Source organism: Talpa occidentalis, unplaced genomic scaffold, assembly GCF_014898055.3.
Source record: "Talpa occidentalis isolate TD23 unplaced genomic scaffold, MPIMG_talOcc4v2.1 talOcc4.15, whole genome shotgun sequence".
In the NCBI taxonomy this organism is placed as follows: Eukaryota; Metazoa; Chordata; class Mammalia; order Eulipotyphla; family Talpidae; genus Talpa; species Talpa occidentalis.
In genome coordinates, this window is record NW_023601543.1 from 29,338,924 (window position 1) to 29,354,830 (window position 15,907).

Consider the following 15,907-nt stretch of genomic DNA (forward strand, 5'->3'; position numbering starts at 1 on the left):
GTGTATTTTGCCTGTCTAAAGTTTACAGCTGTTTTTTTTTTGTTCCAACGAGTGAGCTCCAGGTATAAAAGGGTTGCTTCTTCTCATGGTTTTGGGGCCGAGGGCGTTCAACTGTGAAAAACAAAATTCCCGGAATTTCGGAAAACAAATTTCCGTAATTTGGGACGGCCCATTCTGGGAAGTAGTAGTAGAAGCTACTACACTTACTGAGCTCTTTCGTTGTGCTAAGGCGGTACTAGGTACATTATCTCACGTAATCCTTACAGAAGTCTTGCGTGGTAGTTCTTATCCCCCGTTTTGCACATAAGTTATTTTTTAAAGCACAGACCAATCAAGTGACTTATCCAACGTCACACAATAGCTGGACTCTGTTACCATTCCTTGTCGAATTCAAAATCTACCTTAGATTAAGCTTTTTCTGCCCGTTCAGGAAGACTATATAATTTCCAAAAGCTACACAGTTTTCACGCCGTGCGCCCCTCTTTTTCTCGACCGCTGCCCCAATCTGTTTACTTAACTACTGTAATCAGCCATGGAAAATATCTTGTCCGACTTTCCCTTTCAGCATCAGGAACCTTTTAAAGCTCTTTAAGAAAAAAAAAAATCCTTTCAGGGCAGGCTTCATTTCCTTTGACCTTGTTAATGTTACACGCTGTTTAAACACTAAGGTGAATGAAATCAGTGATTTGCATGACATCGCTGTCAGGAATTTTTAAAGAGACGTTATTATTGTGATAACTAAGTCCGGAAGAGTGCGCTAAAAGACAAAACAGGTGCATAGGAAGGAAGGAGTTGGGAGGCTTGTACAAAAAACGCGGGACTATTGGCAAGCTATTTTGAAAACGAAGCCTCAAGCCATTTGGCTGGGGGGGGGGGAAATGGGGTGGGGCGCACCCCGGCGCCAAGTCAATGAGCCAAAGAACTGCCTTGAAGGGGCATCTCCAGATTAACCCTCCCAAGATTTGGGTCAGTTCAGGGAAAGCAGGCATGTGCTATGAGCAAGGATTGTTCTTGGTGACGAGAAAAGGATGAATTTCGAATTCTCTTCTACTGAATGACGATGAGTAGTCCTAAGATAGCTTTCAGGAGAGGGAATTCTCCCAGAGCCCAAACTGCAATGTGTTCTTGAAAAAAATCCATCTCAGTATGAATGGATGTGCACTCAGGAAGTTAATTTCTTATCTTCCTGGTGAGAAAGATCATGTGCTACATATAGCAAACGTAGAGAAATGTGAGGCGTCCGTCTTTCTTTTTTTGCCACCGCCCCCCTTCATTTCCTTCTTCATCAAACCACATTCTTTCCCAATAACTTTAAAGGTTAGTTTGTCAAGGAGTGTCCAGAATCTTATGGTTCCTCTGCCTCTTTACTTCACAACTCCATCTGGATACACTCATCTACTCCCTGTTTTAGAATGAAACCCACTTTTGCCTCAGAACAGGACATTTTAGAGAGCTTCTACTTAAGTAAACAATATTATTCACTGATTATATTAAGAAAACATATTTTCAAAAAAGACTACCTCTGTGATATAAAATTTTGGCTTGATCATAAACTACATTTCAAGCCTTTGTACATAACTGGGTTTTTTTTCCTGAAAAAAAAAAAAAAAAACCAGGAATGGAGGACTGGAATTACAAACTGCCTTGGATATTATTACTGGTACCTACCGGAGGTTTCTATATCTATACATATATCTCTATATGTGCATATTATTTAATTCTCAATAATATGCTTGCATATTTTTACAATCCTTATTTTACAGATGAAAAACAGGAAGCTCAGAGAAGTTAAGTTACGTGTCTAAGATCACAGAGCTAAATAAATCTATGTGGGATTTTGTAACAGGGTGGTCCCCAGGAAAGGGGGAGGTTCCCTGCCCCACCCAAGGGAGGGGGGAGCTGAGCAGGAAGAGGAGAAGCTGCAGGAGAGACTGAGGAAGGAAGCAGGATGGAGCCAGGAGACACGTGAAGAAACTGCGCTTGTCTTTTGGTCGTGGACTGGGTGACACAGATGTGGGTGAGACCCGTGGGGAGGTGACAATGGCAGCTTTTATCTTAATATTGATTTTGCTCTTTTCCTTCCGGGCTTGTCTGGTTGTTTCTGACCCTTTTCTGTGAGTACCCACTGGAAGGTGCTTTAGACTTGTGGCAGGCTTTGGGGCCTTGTTCTGGGCCGATCCCATTTGGATGGACTTTTACCCACGAGGGGACGGGTAACTTTGGGTTCTTGATTTAGGAACTAGACTCTTTGCCTTACCTGTATTGTTTCCTAGTTTTATTAAAGTTCCTTCCCATTAAAGTCTCATATGTTTTGTGTTGATGCGGCGGATGGCAGAACCCATTTAGAATAGGCAGGTTTGCGGGGTTTGGGCTGCCCCTCTCCCTGTCCTATAACAATTTGAACTTAGATTTCTCGGACCATAAGCCATGACACTATACTGTCTGTGCATACGTTTTATAGATTTTTCAGTTATATACGGAAAGTCAAACTTGTTTGTCCAAATTCCTCTCTTCCTAGTTATTCCTCTAGAAGGTCTTATAGTTTACCAAGATGCTCAATCCAAATCCTTTGGAATTTTAAACTTCTCTCACCACCTCCACTGTCTCATAAAGACACCTCTCCACTTATTTTTTCAAAAGTCCATCCCGTCCTCCTATTATTGCTTCAGGCTAGCCTCACATCACTTTCTTGTTATACTATTATACTAGCTTCCCAACTCATCAGTCTGCTCCATTCTTATTTATCCACAAAATATCTGCATATTTGTTGACAACACCTCATTATTCAGAGGCCAGTCTTCCAACTGCCTCAGCCTTTAAAATCATAGCCCCAAAGGCCTACATGAAAGGTACTCAGAAATCCCAAATAGCAACTCCAAGCCCTGTGCCATGAAAAAGCCGAGGCTGTCGCTCAAGATTTCATTGGCTTCTTATTTGAAACAAATTTCACAAGCTTAGTATATGCTCTTCAGCCTGTGGTAGGCTTAGAAGCAATTCACAACAGGTGGTTTGCTGCTGAAAGAGAGCCATTTAAAAGCTTTGCTACTCAAAATGCAGACCCTGGACCAGCAACATCTGCATCACCCAGGGGATTGCTAGAAAATCAAACTCTCAGACTCCATTCCAGACCTACTAAATCAGAATGTCCATTTTAACAAGATTCCAAGGTAATTTGTAGGCACATTAATTTTAGATGGACTGATATAAAGCAAATAAGACTTCTGAAAATCAAACTCTTCAATAAATGGGTTGTGATTAATCATGTTTCCATTAAGACCTACACAGGGCCTCCCCTGGTGGCGCAGCGGTTGAGCGGTGGGTTGCGAAGCTGCCCGCAGCCTCTACAGCGCCGGTTCGATCCCCGGCCACAGGTGAGGGTCCCACAAGGCACCCAGACCTCTCCTGCTGCCCGCTGCTCCCCTCAGCAGTGTATTTCTTTGTCAGTCTGCCTGCTCTGTTCCCCACTCTGGCTCTGGTGAATTCTCTCACCCTCCCGCGCTTCTGACTGTACCAAGTGCTTGTATAAATAAATAAAATAAATCTTTGGAAAAAAAAAAAACCTACACAGTTATCTTCTAAAAAAAAAAAAAAAGCCCTTAATGAATTTTAGATATTTGAATTGCTTTCTTTCAAAGTTTATATCAGGTCATGTCCATTAGTTTTCTAAGGCAGTGGCTGAGTTGGAGAAGGAATTACCACCACTATCCATGCTTAACTTTATATATAATAATCTCTAACCATCAAAATGGACATAAGTATCTCACACTCATGAGGCCATATATTTCTGTAGAAAAATGGTTAAGAACTAGTAGATATTTTTCAAACTTCTCACTGAATTAGCTCTAAGGTAGAGGACAATGAACATATATCTCTGAAGGTGAATGTAGCCCAGAACTTTGTTACTCAAAATACCTGTGGTGATAAAAATTTTTTCCAGATGTTATAGAACTTAATTAAAATATTTAGTAACTTAAAAAAAAGATGTAGGGGGCAGAAGGAATGTTCCTAGCATCCCAGTTGCATCTCTAAGTACATTTTTACTGATCTTCCTGGTAATACAATCTGATTTTTGCTAAACTTATAAATGAAATTTCAGAAAACCCCTCCTTAAGTTAGACTCCCTATACATACAAATATATCTACTGCATGGTTAAAGGAATGAGCTTATATTTTGATAATGAGCTATAAAAAATAATTCTCCAACTCTCTATTATCAAAAGATAATAGCAAGAAAAAATTCACAAGTGACATGGAATTCCTCTTCTTTATATACCGAAGGAAATCAGAAACATACATTTATACAAATACTTGTATGTGAATGTTTATAGCAGCATTATCCAGAATGGCCAAAAAATGGGAACAACCCAGATGTTCATTAACTGATGAAAGGTAACCAAATATGGAATATTACGCAACAATGACAAGAAATGAAGTTTTGATGCACACTTCAAGATGGATGAACCTTGAAAATTTCATGCTAAGTGGAAGAAGTGAGTCACAAAAGACCACATATTGTATGATTTCACTTATATGAAATGTCTAGAATAGGCAATCTTAGAAACAGAAAGCAGATTGGTAGTTGCCTTGGGCTGAGATTAGGAACAGAACTTGACTGCAAATGGGTATGGGGAAACATGGGGTATAGAATGTTCTAAAATTGGATTGTTCTGAGAGTTGCACATCTCTATATATCCACTCAATATCATCAAACTGTGCATTTACAATGGGTGAATTTTTGGCATATAAATTGTATTTCAATGCAACCGTTCAATTTTTTTTTTCAATTATAAATTTGGGCCTCCCTGGTGGCACAAAGGGTGAACTCTTAACACTATGAAGATTTCCACAGTCAGTGCAGCACAAGTTCGATCCCTGGCCAGGGAGCTAACCCACATGGTGCAGCAGACTTCTCCTGTCAAGCCTGCTGCTCCTCTCAGCAGTGTATTTCTGTAGATCCACCTGTTCTGCTGCCCACTCTGCCTCTGGTGAATCCTCTGACCCCGCTGCACCTCTGGCCTACACTCCAGCTCTTGTATGCATAAATAAAATAAATATTAAAAAATTATAAATTCCCTCCTAAAAGAATGTGCACAAAACTTGAAATAGTCAACTCTCTAAGAATACAGGCAAAGTTTATTGTGTGGCACCACACACACATACATTTGGCATATTGCCACAAAAAAAAGTGGGTACCCTGGCTCTAATCATGGTTCTTAGGTGTTCTAAGCATCTGTTTATTCTTAAAATGATTGACAAAGAAAGATGTACGTAACTCATTAACAGCATCCCAAAAATCACAGGGCCAAAGATAGGAATGAAGGAAAAGAAAACTTTAAAATAATAAAATGGCCTTATAGCTTGGGTGGTATAAAGATGGACTGGCATCAAGGTCTTTTTCTAACTTTATAAGTGGTAATCATCTTCATTATTTGTCTTGCTGAGATTTAAAATAATTCATGGTAGGTTCAGTAAGTGATATTACAATGGCAGCAGTTTCTCTGTGTGTAATGAAACATGTAAATCTATATCATGCTGAAGTTTGTTTTTATTGATCAAAGATATCAAGGACCATTTACATCCAACCATTTTTCATCCCAAATCCAAGCATATGTGAAAAGTTAGTACAAGATAGCTAAACACCAGACACAACATTTTACTGGAATATTTTATTTACATTTTATATTTAAAGAGAATCAATACAAATTGGAACATATTTACAGCATTTCAAATCATTGTACAAGAATGCAATGGTTTCATCCATTCTACACTCAGCAAACAAAATATGTCTATTCTGCTTTTGCCTAAATTCTGCTGGAATTTGCACTGGAAACATAATTCTAAAACCAAAGATAAGCCACATAGAATACAAATAAAGTGCTTTTTTTTTTAAGTAGCTCTATTTAACTTTGGTGAATGAAGCTTCAAACTTTATATTAAGGCACCTGGAATTCTCCCCACCCCCTGATTCTTTTTTGAACACCAAGAAAATGCATTCACGAAATTTATAGCTACATGGACAGCATTTTAACTTATCTAGTGTAATTTTAGCCCATTTAGGTAAAATGTAAACTCAATTTTCAAAATTGTTTGGAAAGCATTTTCTACAGATTCATTTCTGTAGATTCATTCATACACAAAGGTCAATTATGAGTTTTTGTGTAACTTATCATTTTCAAATAGTATGGTAATTTACATACTCTGCTTTTGAAAATCCTACAAGTTTGAGAAGTATTACATAGCATTTTCATAAGAAAATTTTTTGTCTATAATCTTGTGCCAAATTGGTGTCACTAACATACCAATCAATCCAGTCCAGTCCAGATTCTCTGATAAAATATGCTCAACACTTACATGAAGTACATTTAGCCTAACTTTAAAAGAAGAGTTAAAATTAATATTTTGCTTTAATCTTGTTCTATCAACTTAATGTAGACATTTAAATAGACATTTCATGAAATACTAGTCTAAGTTTGCATTGCTTTGTACATTACATTTCCAGATCAATATAAGCACCTGGAGAAAAACCCTGACACATATAGCCCAAGCTAAAGTAGTAGTATTTTTAATTAAGATATTATCATAAAATAAAGTGATTACAGTTACTCCACGTTTGAAAAGCAACATGTTTTTATAAGAAAATTCTTATAAATGAAAAATATGACTACTTGAAGACAATTTTGAATGTTTAAAAATGTTGCTATCACTACTGAGAGGAAACTTGCCTATGAAAAACATCATAATGAGTTTGTGGAAAAAAGTTAATAGGTTAAATATTTTAAGCCATTTAACTATAGCATAATATTAGTCATCTCAGCACTTTCAGTGTCATTCTTATTTTATTAAGTTTATCCAGTTCATTAATAGTAAACTAGGCCCTGATTGGCATTCTGTTATTACTAAATATTTAAGTTTTCTATTGACACAGATTTATGATTTAATTTCTCTGACAGCGGTCTCTTGATTAGGAGTTTCATCTTCTTCAAAGGTTGGGTTATCAACATGAGGAACAACATCCACTGCTACAGAACTTGCTTCATGGTTTACCAGCTGTAGATTTTCATCTTTAAAAAGAAATGGCAATTTTAGGATTATTTCACTCCTTTCTTCCATAAGACAAAATTCAACACTTATGTCCAAGAAGACTTTTTTGTCTAATCCCATGATACTCTGATTATTACATTCATTCCATTTTCCTTTTATGATTGTGATTTATATGATGTTTTTTAAAAAGCACACATGGGCCCTGCCTGGTGGCCTAAGGATTAAGTCTCAGTGCTGCCACCTTGCAGGCCCACCACAATGGCCTGCATTTGATCACTGGCCATGGAACTAACCCACATGGTGCAGCAGACCTCTCCTGTCTCATCAGCTGCTCCCCTTAGCATGTATTTCAGGCCTGTTCTGTTCCCCATTCTGTCTCTAGTGAATTCTTTCACATACACCCCTACCTCTGGCCTACACCCCAGTTCTTCCACACATAAATAAATATAATCTTTTTTTAAGAAAAAGGCACACATGACATTATTACATTGATTTATAATTACTGCCTTTTGATTCACACCTATTCTTACTTCTACCTAGATTATATCTCCTTAAGAGCAAAATTTATGTCTTCTGCTTCTTTTTTATCCTTATGGTAACAATTTTTAAACCTAGCATCACATTTCAATTATCTGGGCACTTTATTTTTTTCTTGTCTCTTTTTTTCTTTCCAAATTATGTTTATTGAAGTAAAATGGGTTTACATCTTTGTATCTGCTCTGGGGTTAAAGGTTCAAACCTCTACAAATGTGTACTTTCACACCCTGCCCACCACCAGTGTGCCAACAATCCTCTACCAAGTTCCATTGGGTCCCTTTCCTCCCCTACTCTGACCCCACCAACTTTCTCTTCTGGTTGCCTCAGTTTTGCAGTCAGATAGTAAGAGTTTATTATTGGTTTGGTTTTGACTGACACTTTTTTATATTTCTCTATATTCCACATATAAGTGAAATAAAAAGTTTTTTTTTTTTTTTTTTAAAGATTTATTTATTTATTCATACATGCACTGGGTACAGTCAGAAGTGCGGGAGGGTGAGAGAATTCACCAGAGCCAGAGTGGGGAACAGAACAGGCAGACTGACGAAGTACACTGCCGAGGGGAGCAGCGGGCGGCAGGAGAGGTCTGCACACCATGTGGGACCCTCCTCCGGTGGCCGGGGAGCAGCCGGGGATGGAACTGGCGCCACAGAGGCTGCGGGCAGCTTTGCAGCCTAGCGCCCAACCGCGGCGCCACCGGGGAGGCCCTGAAATAAAAAGTTACCTATGCTTTTTTTTTTTTTTTTTTTTTTTGGATGGATGGATGGAAGGATGGATGGATGGATGGATGGACCAAAAATCCAATCAGGACGTAGGGAGTGGGGAGACTGCCCAAAATGTAATATAATCACTAACAAATGAACATTATTGTATGAAATATATCACCATCCTGAAGAGAGTAGGAAAGAAAAGAAGTAACCTAAGTAACTCTGAGAAACAGTATTTTGACTATATCCTATAAGACTAAAAACAAAAACAATAGTACGGTAGCTAGTGAAATTGTTTTTCACAAGGAGTAAGATAGCAGTGTTGAAATTATTTTATGTTTATTCTAGGATTGAACAAATGAGTAAATATGTTGTGTATAATGAGAGTCAAGTTTCTCACTCCTTTCTCAAGAGAAAGGAGTTAAATAAGGAAAGGGAAAGGCTAGAATTAACTTGTGGTGCTGGATTAGAAGTAGAATGCAGGCCTCCCTGGTAGCACAGCGGTTGAGCACTGTGCTGCAAAGCTGTCCACAGCCTCCGCAGCCTCCACAGCAGCAGTTTGATTCCCCACCGGCCAGGGAGAACCCCACATGGCTTGGCAGACCTCTCCTGCCTCACCCGCTGCTCCCCTCAGCAGTGTCTTCGGTCCATCTGCCTGTTCTGCTCCCTGCTCTGTCTGTGATGAATTCTCTCACCCTCCTGCGCTTCTGACCTGTACCCCAGTTCTTGTATAAAATAAATAAATAAATCTTTCAAAAAAAAAAAAGGAATTAGAATGCAGAATGGTTGTATGTGTGTGTATTTGTATGAGCACATAATATATTTTTGTAGCTTTGTACAAAGTTTTGTAGCTTTGTAGCTTTGCCCAATGAAAGGGCTAATAGCAATGACATCCCAATAGCAATGACTAAATTAAGTGCCTACATCTTGGTTTCAAAATGGTGTGCTCCAATAAAATCACCTCCCCTCAAAGAAATGGTTAATGTAGGGCTAGGGCAAAGACAGTACATGATAAATCTAGATTCTAGTCTAGGATCATTAAACCTCAACCTGCAAGCTAAATGCATAACTAAAAGTGTTTTTCACATTTTTAAAAGCTTGTAAGACAAACCAAAAATAAGTAAAATCAGAGACCTATGGCCTCTAAAGGCCTAAAATAGTTACATTGTGGCCATTTATAGGAAAAATTTGCCAGTTCCTGTCCTAGAACATCTTGTAGTGCCAGAAAGTAAGGAAGAATGCACAAACAAAAAAATGATGAGGCATATCGGAAAAAAAAAAAACAAAAACAGAAACCAACTTGAAGGAGTTCCCAGTGACCAAGTCTAGGACAATCTAAGCAATGAATAAATTATGAGAATGATATTATAGAACACAAGAAATACCTATGAGCCCATACTAATATAAATAAATAATAGAATAAATGGGGAATAAATAGCCCTTCCTTAAGATAGAAGATTAATTAACATAAAAAGATGAAAATAGAAAATCACCATTTGGCACACATTTTAGTAATAATTATGCAAACAAGAAGCATCAATGATTGCTAAAATTAGTGGATAAAATTATGATGAAAAACAGGACATTTATATAGTCTCCATGTGTATCTCCATAAGATAATTATTACAAAAAGAAAAATAATAACTTTAAAACCAGAAGCTTGGCAGACATCACCTTAGCCAAGTAAGCAAAGTTAAGACATGGACATAATGTACTTTATTATATGATAGCAGAATAGGTAGAGATGTGCACAATATCACTTCTGTAGTACTTGCCAGAAATAGACAGTGGACAGTGAATTTAATCTCTAGAAAACAGTAAACAATTTACAAAATAACTGACCAATTGTCTTCAAATATGTCAAGGTCACAAAAGCAAAGGAACCATCACAGACTGGAGACAAAGAAGACAAAACAATTTAAATGTGATGTGAACCTCTCAAGAAATTGGGTATAGAAGGAACCATACTTCAATATAATAAAGACCATATATGACAAAGCCACAGTTAGTGTCATACTCATTGGTGAAAAGTTAAAGCTATAATAATCTAATATGTGTGTGTGTGTGTGTGTGTGGAGTTTGTGTGTATGTGTACATATACATATATATATTATATTCAGTCATGAGAAAGAAGGAAATACTGCCATTTGTGAAAATACAGATGGATTTTAAGTACATTATGCTAAGTGAATTAAGTCAGACTGAGAACGACAAATAGTACGTGATCTCATTTATACGTGGAATATAAAAAAAACCAAACTCACAGAAACAGTACAATAATGATTCCCAGGAACTGGGGTTTGAGCAAAAATAGAGAGCTTTTGTTGCAAGGGCACAAACTTCCAGTTATTGGATGAATGATTTCTGGGGATCTAATATACAGCATGATGACTACAGTTAATACTGTACATATACTTAAAAGTTGCTAATTGAGTAAACCTTTTTTACCATAACTTCCTGATCCATTCATCTATATTTAGGTACTTAGTATGTTTCCATAGTCAGGAAGTTGTGGTACCTATACACAATGGAATACTACTCAGAGATCAAAAAAGATAAACTCTTGCCAACTGCAGAAACATGGATGGATTGGAGGGGATTATGCTGAGCGAAATAAGTCAGAAGGAGAAAGACAAATACTGGAAGGTGTCAATATATGTGGAATATCGAGATACCAAACAAGGATGAGATAAAGCCTAGAAATTTGATTACAGAACTGAAACTGCCAGAGGGGGAAGGGCCAGAACAAAGTGGTCCAGGAGCACAAGGGATTATGTGGATGGACTGTGGGTGCTTTGGTAATGGGTATGCTGTAGTAACAACAACTGGAGGAGGAGGATCCTATACCTCTAAAACACAAATAATGATGTAAGCCAATGTTTATAAAAAATTTTTTTTTTAGAGGCATGTTTTATTTATTTATTTGTTTGTTTATTTGTTTTGTTTATACATGCACTGGGTACAGTCAGAAGCGCGGGAGGGTGAGAGAATTCACCAGAGCCAGAGCGGGGAGCAAAGCAGGTAGAAGGACCGAAGTACACTGCTGAGGGGAGCAGCGGGCGGCAGGAGAGGTCTGCGCGCCATGTGGGACCCTCCTCCGGTGGCCGGGGAGCAGCCAGGGATCGAACTGGTGCCGCAGAGGCTGCGGGCAGCTTCGCAACCCAGCGCTCAACCGCTGCGCCACCAGGGAGGCCCTATAAAAATTTTTTTAAAGAGTAAATGTTTTCTCCTTTTATGTTCATCGTGAATCTTTTTATTAAAAATCAACATACATACATATATATATATATATATTATACTATGTTCACCATTAAACATTTAATTCCATCCTTCTCCATACACTTGAGTCCTTTCTCCCAATTTACCTATCCATTCTCTACCCTTCTGGTGACCACTAATTTGGTCTTATAGTCTAAATATTTATTTTTGTTTTATTTAGTTCATTCATTTTGATTCTTTATGCCTCACTTATGAGTGAAATAATAGGATGCTTCTCTTTCTTTGACTTATTTCACTAAGCAGAATAACCACTAGGTCCATCCCTGTTATAAATGGCAGGATTTCATCTTTTTTTTAATAGTTGAGTAGTATTACATTATGTACATATATTGCATTTTATTTATCTAATCATCTGTTGATGGGCACTGAGGTTGTTTCCATCTCTCGGTTATTGTAAACAATGCTGCAGTGAACATGTGGGTCCATCTATCTCTTTGAATTAAGTACCTTTATATTCTTCAGGTAAGTGCCCAGAAGTGGGATAATTGGATTGTATTAAGTTTCTATTTTTAAATTTTCAAGGAATCTCCATACTGTTTTCCATAATAGCTCTACCAATTTACCTTCCCAATAGTGTACAAGAGTTCCCTTCTCCCTACACTTGTTGTTTCTTGTCTTTTTAATAATAGCATTCTAACTGGTGTGAGGTGATGGTTTCTTATTTTGATTTGCATTTCCCTAATAATAAGAGATGATCAACATCTTTTCATATGCCTCTTCGCCATCTGTATGTCTTCTTTGGAGAAGTGTATATTCAGATCCTAAGTAAGTAAATCTTAAATACACACATACACACATACAATTTTTATTATGTGAGGTGATGAAATTAAAAAAGTCACTATGGTAATCTTTTTGCAATATATACATATATCAAATCATCATGTTGCACACCTTAAATTTTCAGTGTTACCTGTTAAACATATCTCTAAATAAAGCTGGGAAGGAAAAAAAAAGGTGAATTCCTGAGAAGCTGTGCATAAATCGAGCTTTGGTAAACTGAATTCTATTCCTCATGTGAAAACTCTTATTATCTTAATTTCTACTTGATCTGCAATAAACGATGTCTCCTAAAGTTTAAAAGTGTCTGTAGTGCAGCAGCCCTCCTGCCCGTCTGTGACCTGTGACCATGCAGGTGCTTCTCTTCACTGACCTCCCTTTTGCAAAGCAGTGGAGGCAGCTCTCCACCCAAGGCTGCCGCTCTTTCTGCCTGCTTGAGTCTGTGCAAGTGTCCTTTACTCTTTTCACCCTTTTTATAATAAACCTGCCCTTTTGGATATATAAAAAAAAGTTTCTGTAGTTTAGGTTGTGTAGGTTAATGAGCCACCACGTAAATGTAGACAAGTTTTCTAATAAATCCTTTTCTTCTGTGACTAATCCCCCTTCCTGTGGCACTTCATCTGTTTCAGTTACATCTGAATATGTGTGTATTAAGTTAAGGGAGAGTTTTATCCTGCATTGCATCATTGTTGGCGGAAAATCCTAAAATATGTTATTGGATGAGAGAAGCAAATGGTAAAAGGCAGGACTATTCTGCCCTATGTATGATCCACAGTGAATGATTTATGGGGTACTCGATGACCCCCAGCATGGTGCTTACTTGCTGACTGCACGTGTTCCTCCAAAGGTGGTTCATCAGCTCCCTGAACTGAAGCATATCCAGACGATGCAGTCTCACTGCGACTATCCTCTTCATGAGGAGAGGCACTATTGGATGTTTCATTGGACGCAGGGGCTTGTAAAGACACTGACCCATCTTCAACATCCACCTTTGGGAAATATTTGAACAAATTCTCAGAATACATGCTCTTCCCTGAGATATCATTACAAAATTTCTTCATAGCTAAAGCATTAGAGCAATGCTTTTAAGCATTTCAGCCCATAATCCCTTTTGATGGTCACAAAAATCTCTTGCTAGTCCAGTCAGGGTAGTTAAAGTAATGAAGACCAGCAACAGGGTTAAAGATGCTAAAGGCAGATCACCCTCACACCTGACATATTCATCTTATAACCCCAGCACTGCAGAATATAATAGTGGGTATAAAACAGGCATCCAAAAAAAAAAAAAAAAATTACATGCTCCCCAATAGGTGAATTGAGAATCTCTGTGACGTATGTCGTATGTATTTCCTTAAGTCAGGGATTTTGAGGAGCTCATCTTTCTGTTGTGCACTTTGTGAAATAGGTTGGCAGTTTTTTTCACTTTTACTTGCCAAGCATAATCATAATTTAATATTTATTATACTTGCTCAAACTATACACATGTTCATTTACCAACAAGTTTCATTGTTATGCAATAGTGAGAAAATGAAATACAAAGAGGTACCAGAAACCATTTGGTAGTTTATATGTTATAGCCTCAAATTCCAACCAAATAATAAGTACATTTGAGAAGAGGAAGGAAGAAGGAAAATGGAAGTGATCCAAGTTCACTGCCACTAGGATTTAAAGATGTCCAATTTTTGGTGTATTCTGTAAGTCTAGCTCATTACATGGCTAGAAAATAAGCATGCTATTTTCCTGAAGGCCCAAGTACATAAATTAACACACTGCTTAAGTTCCTTCACATAAATGTCTAGCATTGTTTACCTCAATTCCCAAAGCTTTAAGTATGTCACATTTGCACATAGGGCAAGTCCTGTGTTCTAGCAGCCATGGGTCAACACATGTCTTATGGAAAATATGGCTAATGAAGAAAAAACACATTAGTTATCAGCTATGAAATAGCAACAATACTGCCCTAATATACTAACAGGTTACCCTGTAATTTTACTTAGTATTTTTCTTTATCACAAGACTTTTCTTTTTCGTTTGTAGTAAACATTTCAAACTAAGTATTTGTTTTATTTATTTTTTATATATTTTAGTTCATATATTTCTTACATCATTTTTCATTTTTGCACAATGTATGCATTTTCATCTTGGTTATATTCCCCATACAATTGCACCCCCCTGATTTTGACCCCAATCCCTCCTCTCCCCACCCCATCCCCCAGTGTGTCTCTGGTTTATAGTTCCTTGTTGATTTTTATTTTTTCTTTATTATAGTTATTCTTTTTCCTGGTCCCTTATTTAGGTTTTCTAAATTCCTGCTATGAGTGAAACCATTTGGTATTTTTCTTTTTCTTTCTGGCTTATTTCGCAGCGCATGATCCCTTCCAGCTCCATCCAGGTTGCTGCAAATTGCTGAGTTTATCTTTTTGATTGCTGAATGATATTCCATACTGTATATATACCATATCTTCTATTTACAATAGCTAAGCTTTGGAAACAACCCAAATGCCCAAAAATAGATGCCTGGATCAAGAAGATGTGGTATTTCACTTAGTCTTTTAATGGATGTCCTCTTTTTTTCCCTTTAAACACACAAAAACATAAACAACATAAATACTAAGAAGCAGTCACAAAAGCAAAATTTGGAAATTTCATAATACAATACCTTAAAATATAAAAGCAGCATTACTCCAGCTTCAAGAAAAAGGTGCTCACTTGAAAAACAGCTAAGATACTACCTGACTCAAGACTCTGTTCAGTATTTCAGATCTCCATTATCCTTTCATTCCCTAACTGTAAAATGGTAGTCATTCTCAATAATATAGTACAATATAGTACTGAGGACAACATGATACTGACACTTTAGGAAATGTGATACATTCAAAGAAAACCATTATTTAATATCAAAAAGAATGAATGGTAAGAATGACTCTCAGGAGAGGGATAATAAAAAACTAAAGAATGAAGACGTCCAAATAGGTGCTCATAAGTTTATTTTTCTCAATAGGACTGTTAGAATGAATTTTAATTAATTAACCGAGTACTATACACATAATAAATATATAATATATATAAATAAATTGTGGTGTTAGCTAGGGTCTCAATTTTATATGGACTTACTTTCTAAATTTTCCCAGATCATAGAAACTCTATATAATTAGCTTTATAACAATTTCGGTGGCTTTATAACAATTTCAGTGGTATTAAAAAAATATTCTCCTAGGCTAGCTCGCCCACGCCAGGCCTCTTCTGGCCTGCAGTCCCAGCCCAGAGGGGAGCGGCACCCACCGCTGGGGCAGACCTGGTGTGCAGGGGAGCGCATCCCCCGCATCGCCATCTTGCAGCAGGGACTTTTCTTTGGTGGAAACTGTGTGAAACAAGCAGAAGCCTCCCTGAGGAGCCAGAGGTGAGCTAGGAGGCTTGCCCATGCCAGGCCCCTTCTGGCCTGCAGATAGAGCCCAGAGGGGAGCGGCACCCACTGCTGGGGCAGACCAGGCATGCAGGGGAGTGCGTTCCCGCATTGGCATTTTGCAGCAGGGACCCTTTGTTTGGTGGAGACTGTGTGAAACCAG

The 15,907-nt window shown here is 37.8% G+C and overlaps 1 protein-coding gene across 1 annotated transcript in view; it reads right to left on the reverse strand.

The window, feature by feature from the left end:
• Positions 1–5,533: 5,533 nt before the first annotated feature.
• Positions 5,534–15,907, reverse strand: part of RNF128 (ring finger protein 128) — a 52,631-nt gene continuing 42,257 nt past the window's right edge. Inside the window, 3 exon segments of the mRNA XM_037511609.1 lie at positions 5,534–7,061; positions 13,162–13,330; positions 14,151–14,258. Coding sequence (XP_037367506.1) covers positions 6,928–7,061; positions 13,162–13,330; positions 14,151–14,258 — 411 coding nt within the window. The 3' untranslated portion in view covers positions 5,534–6,927.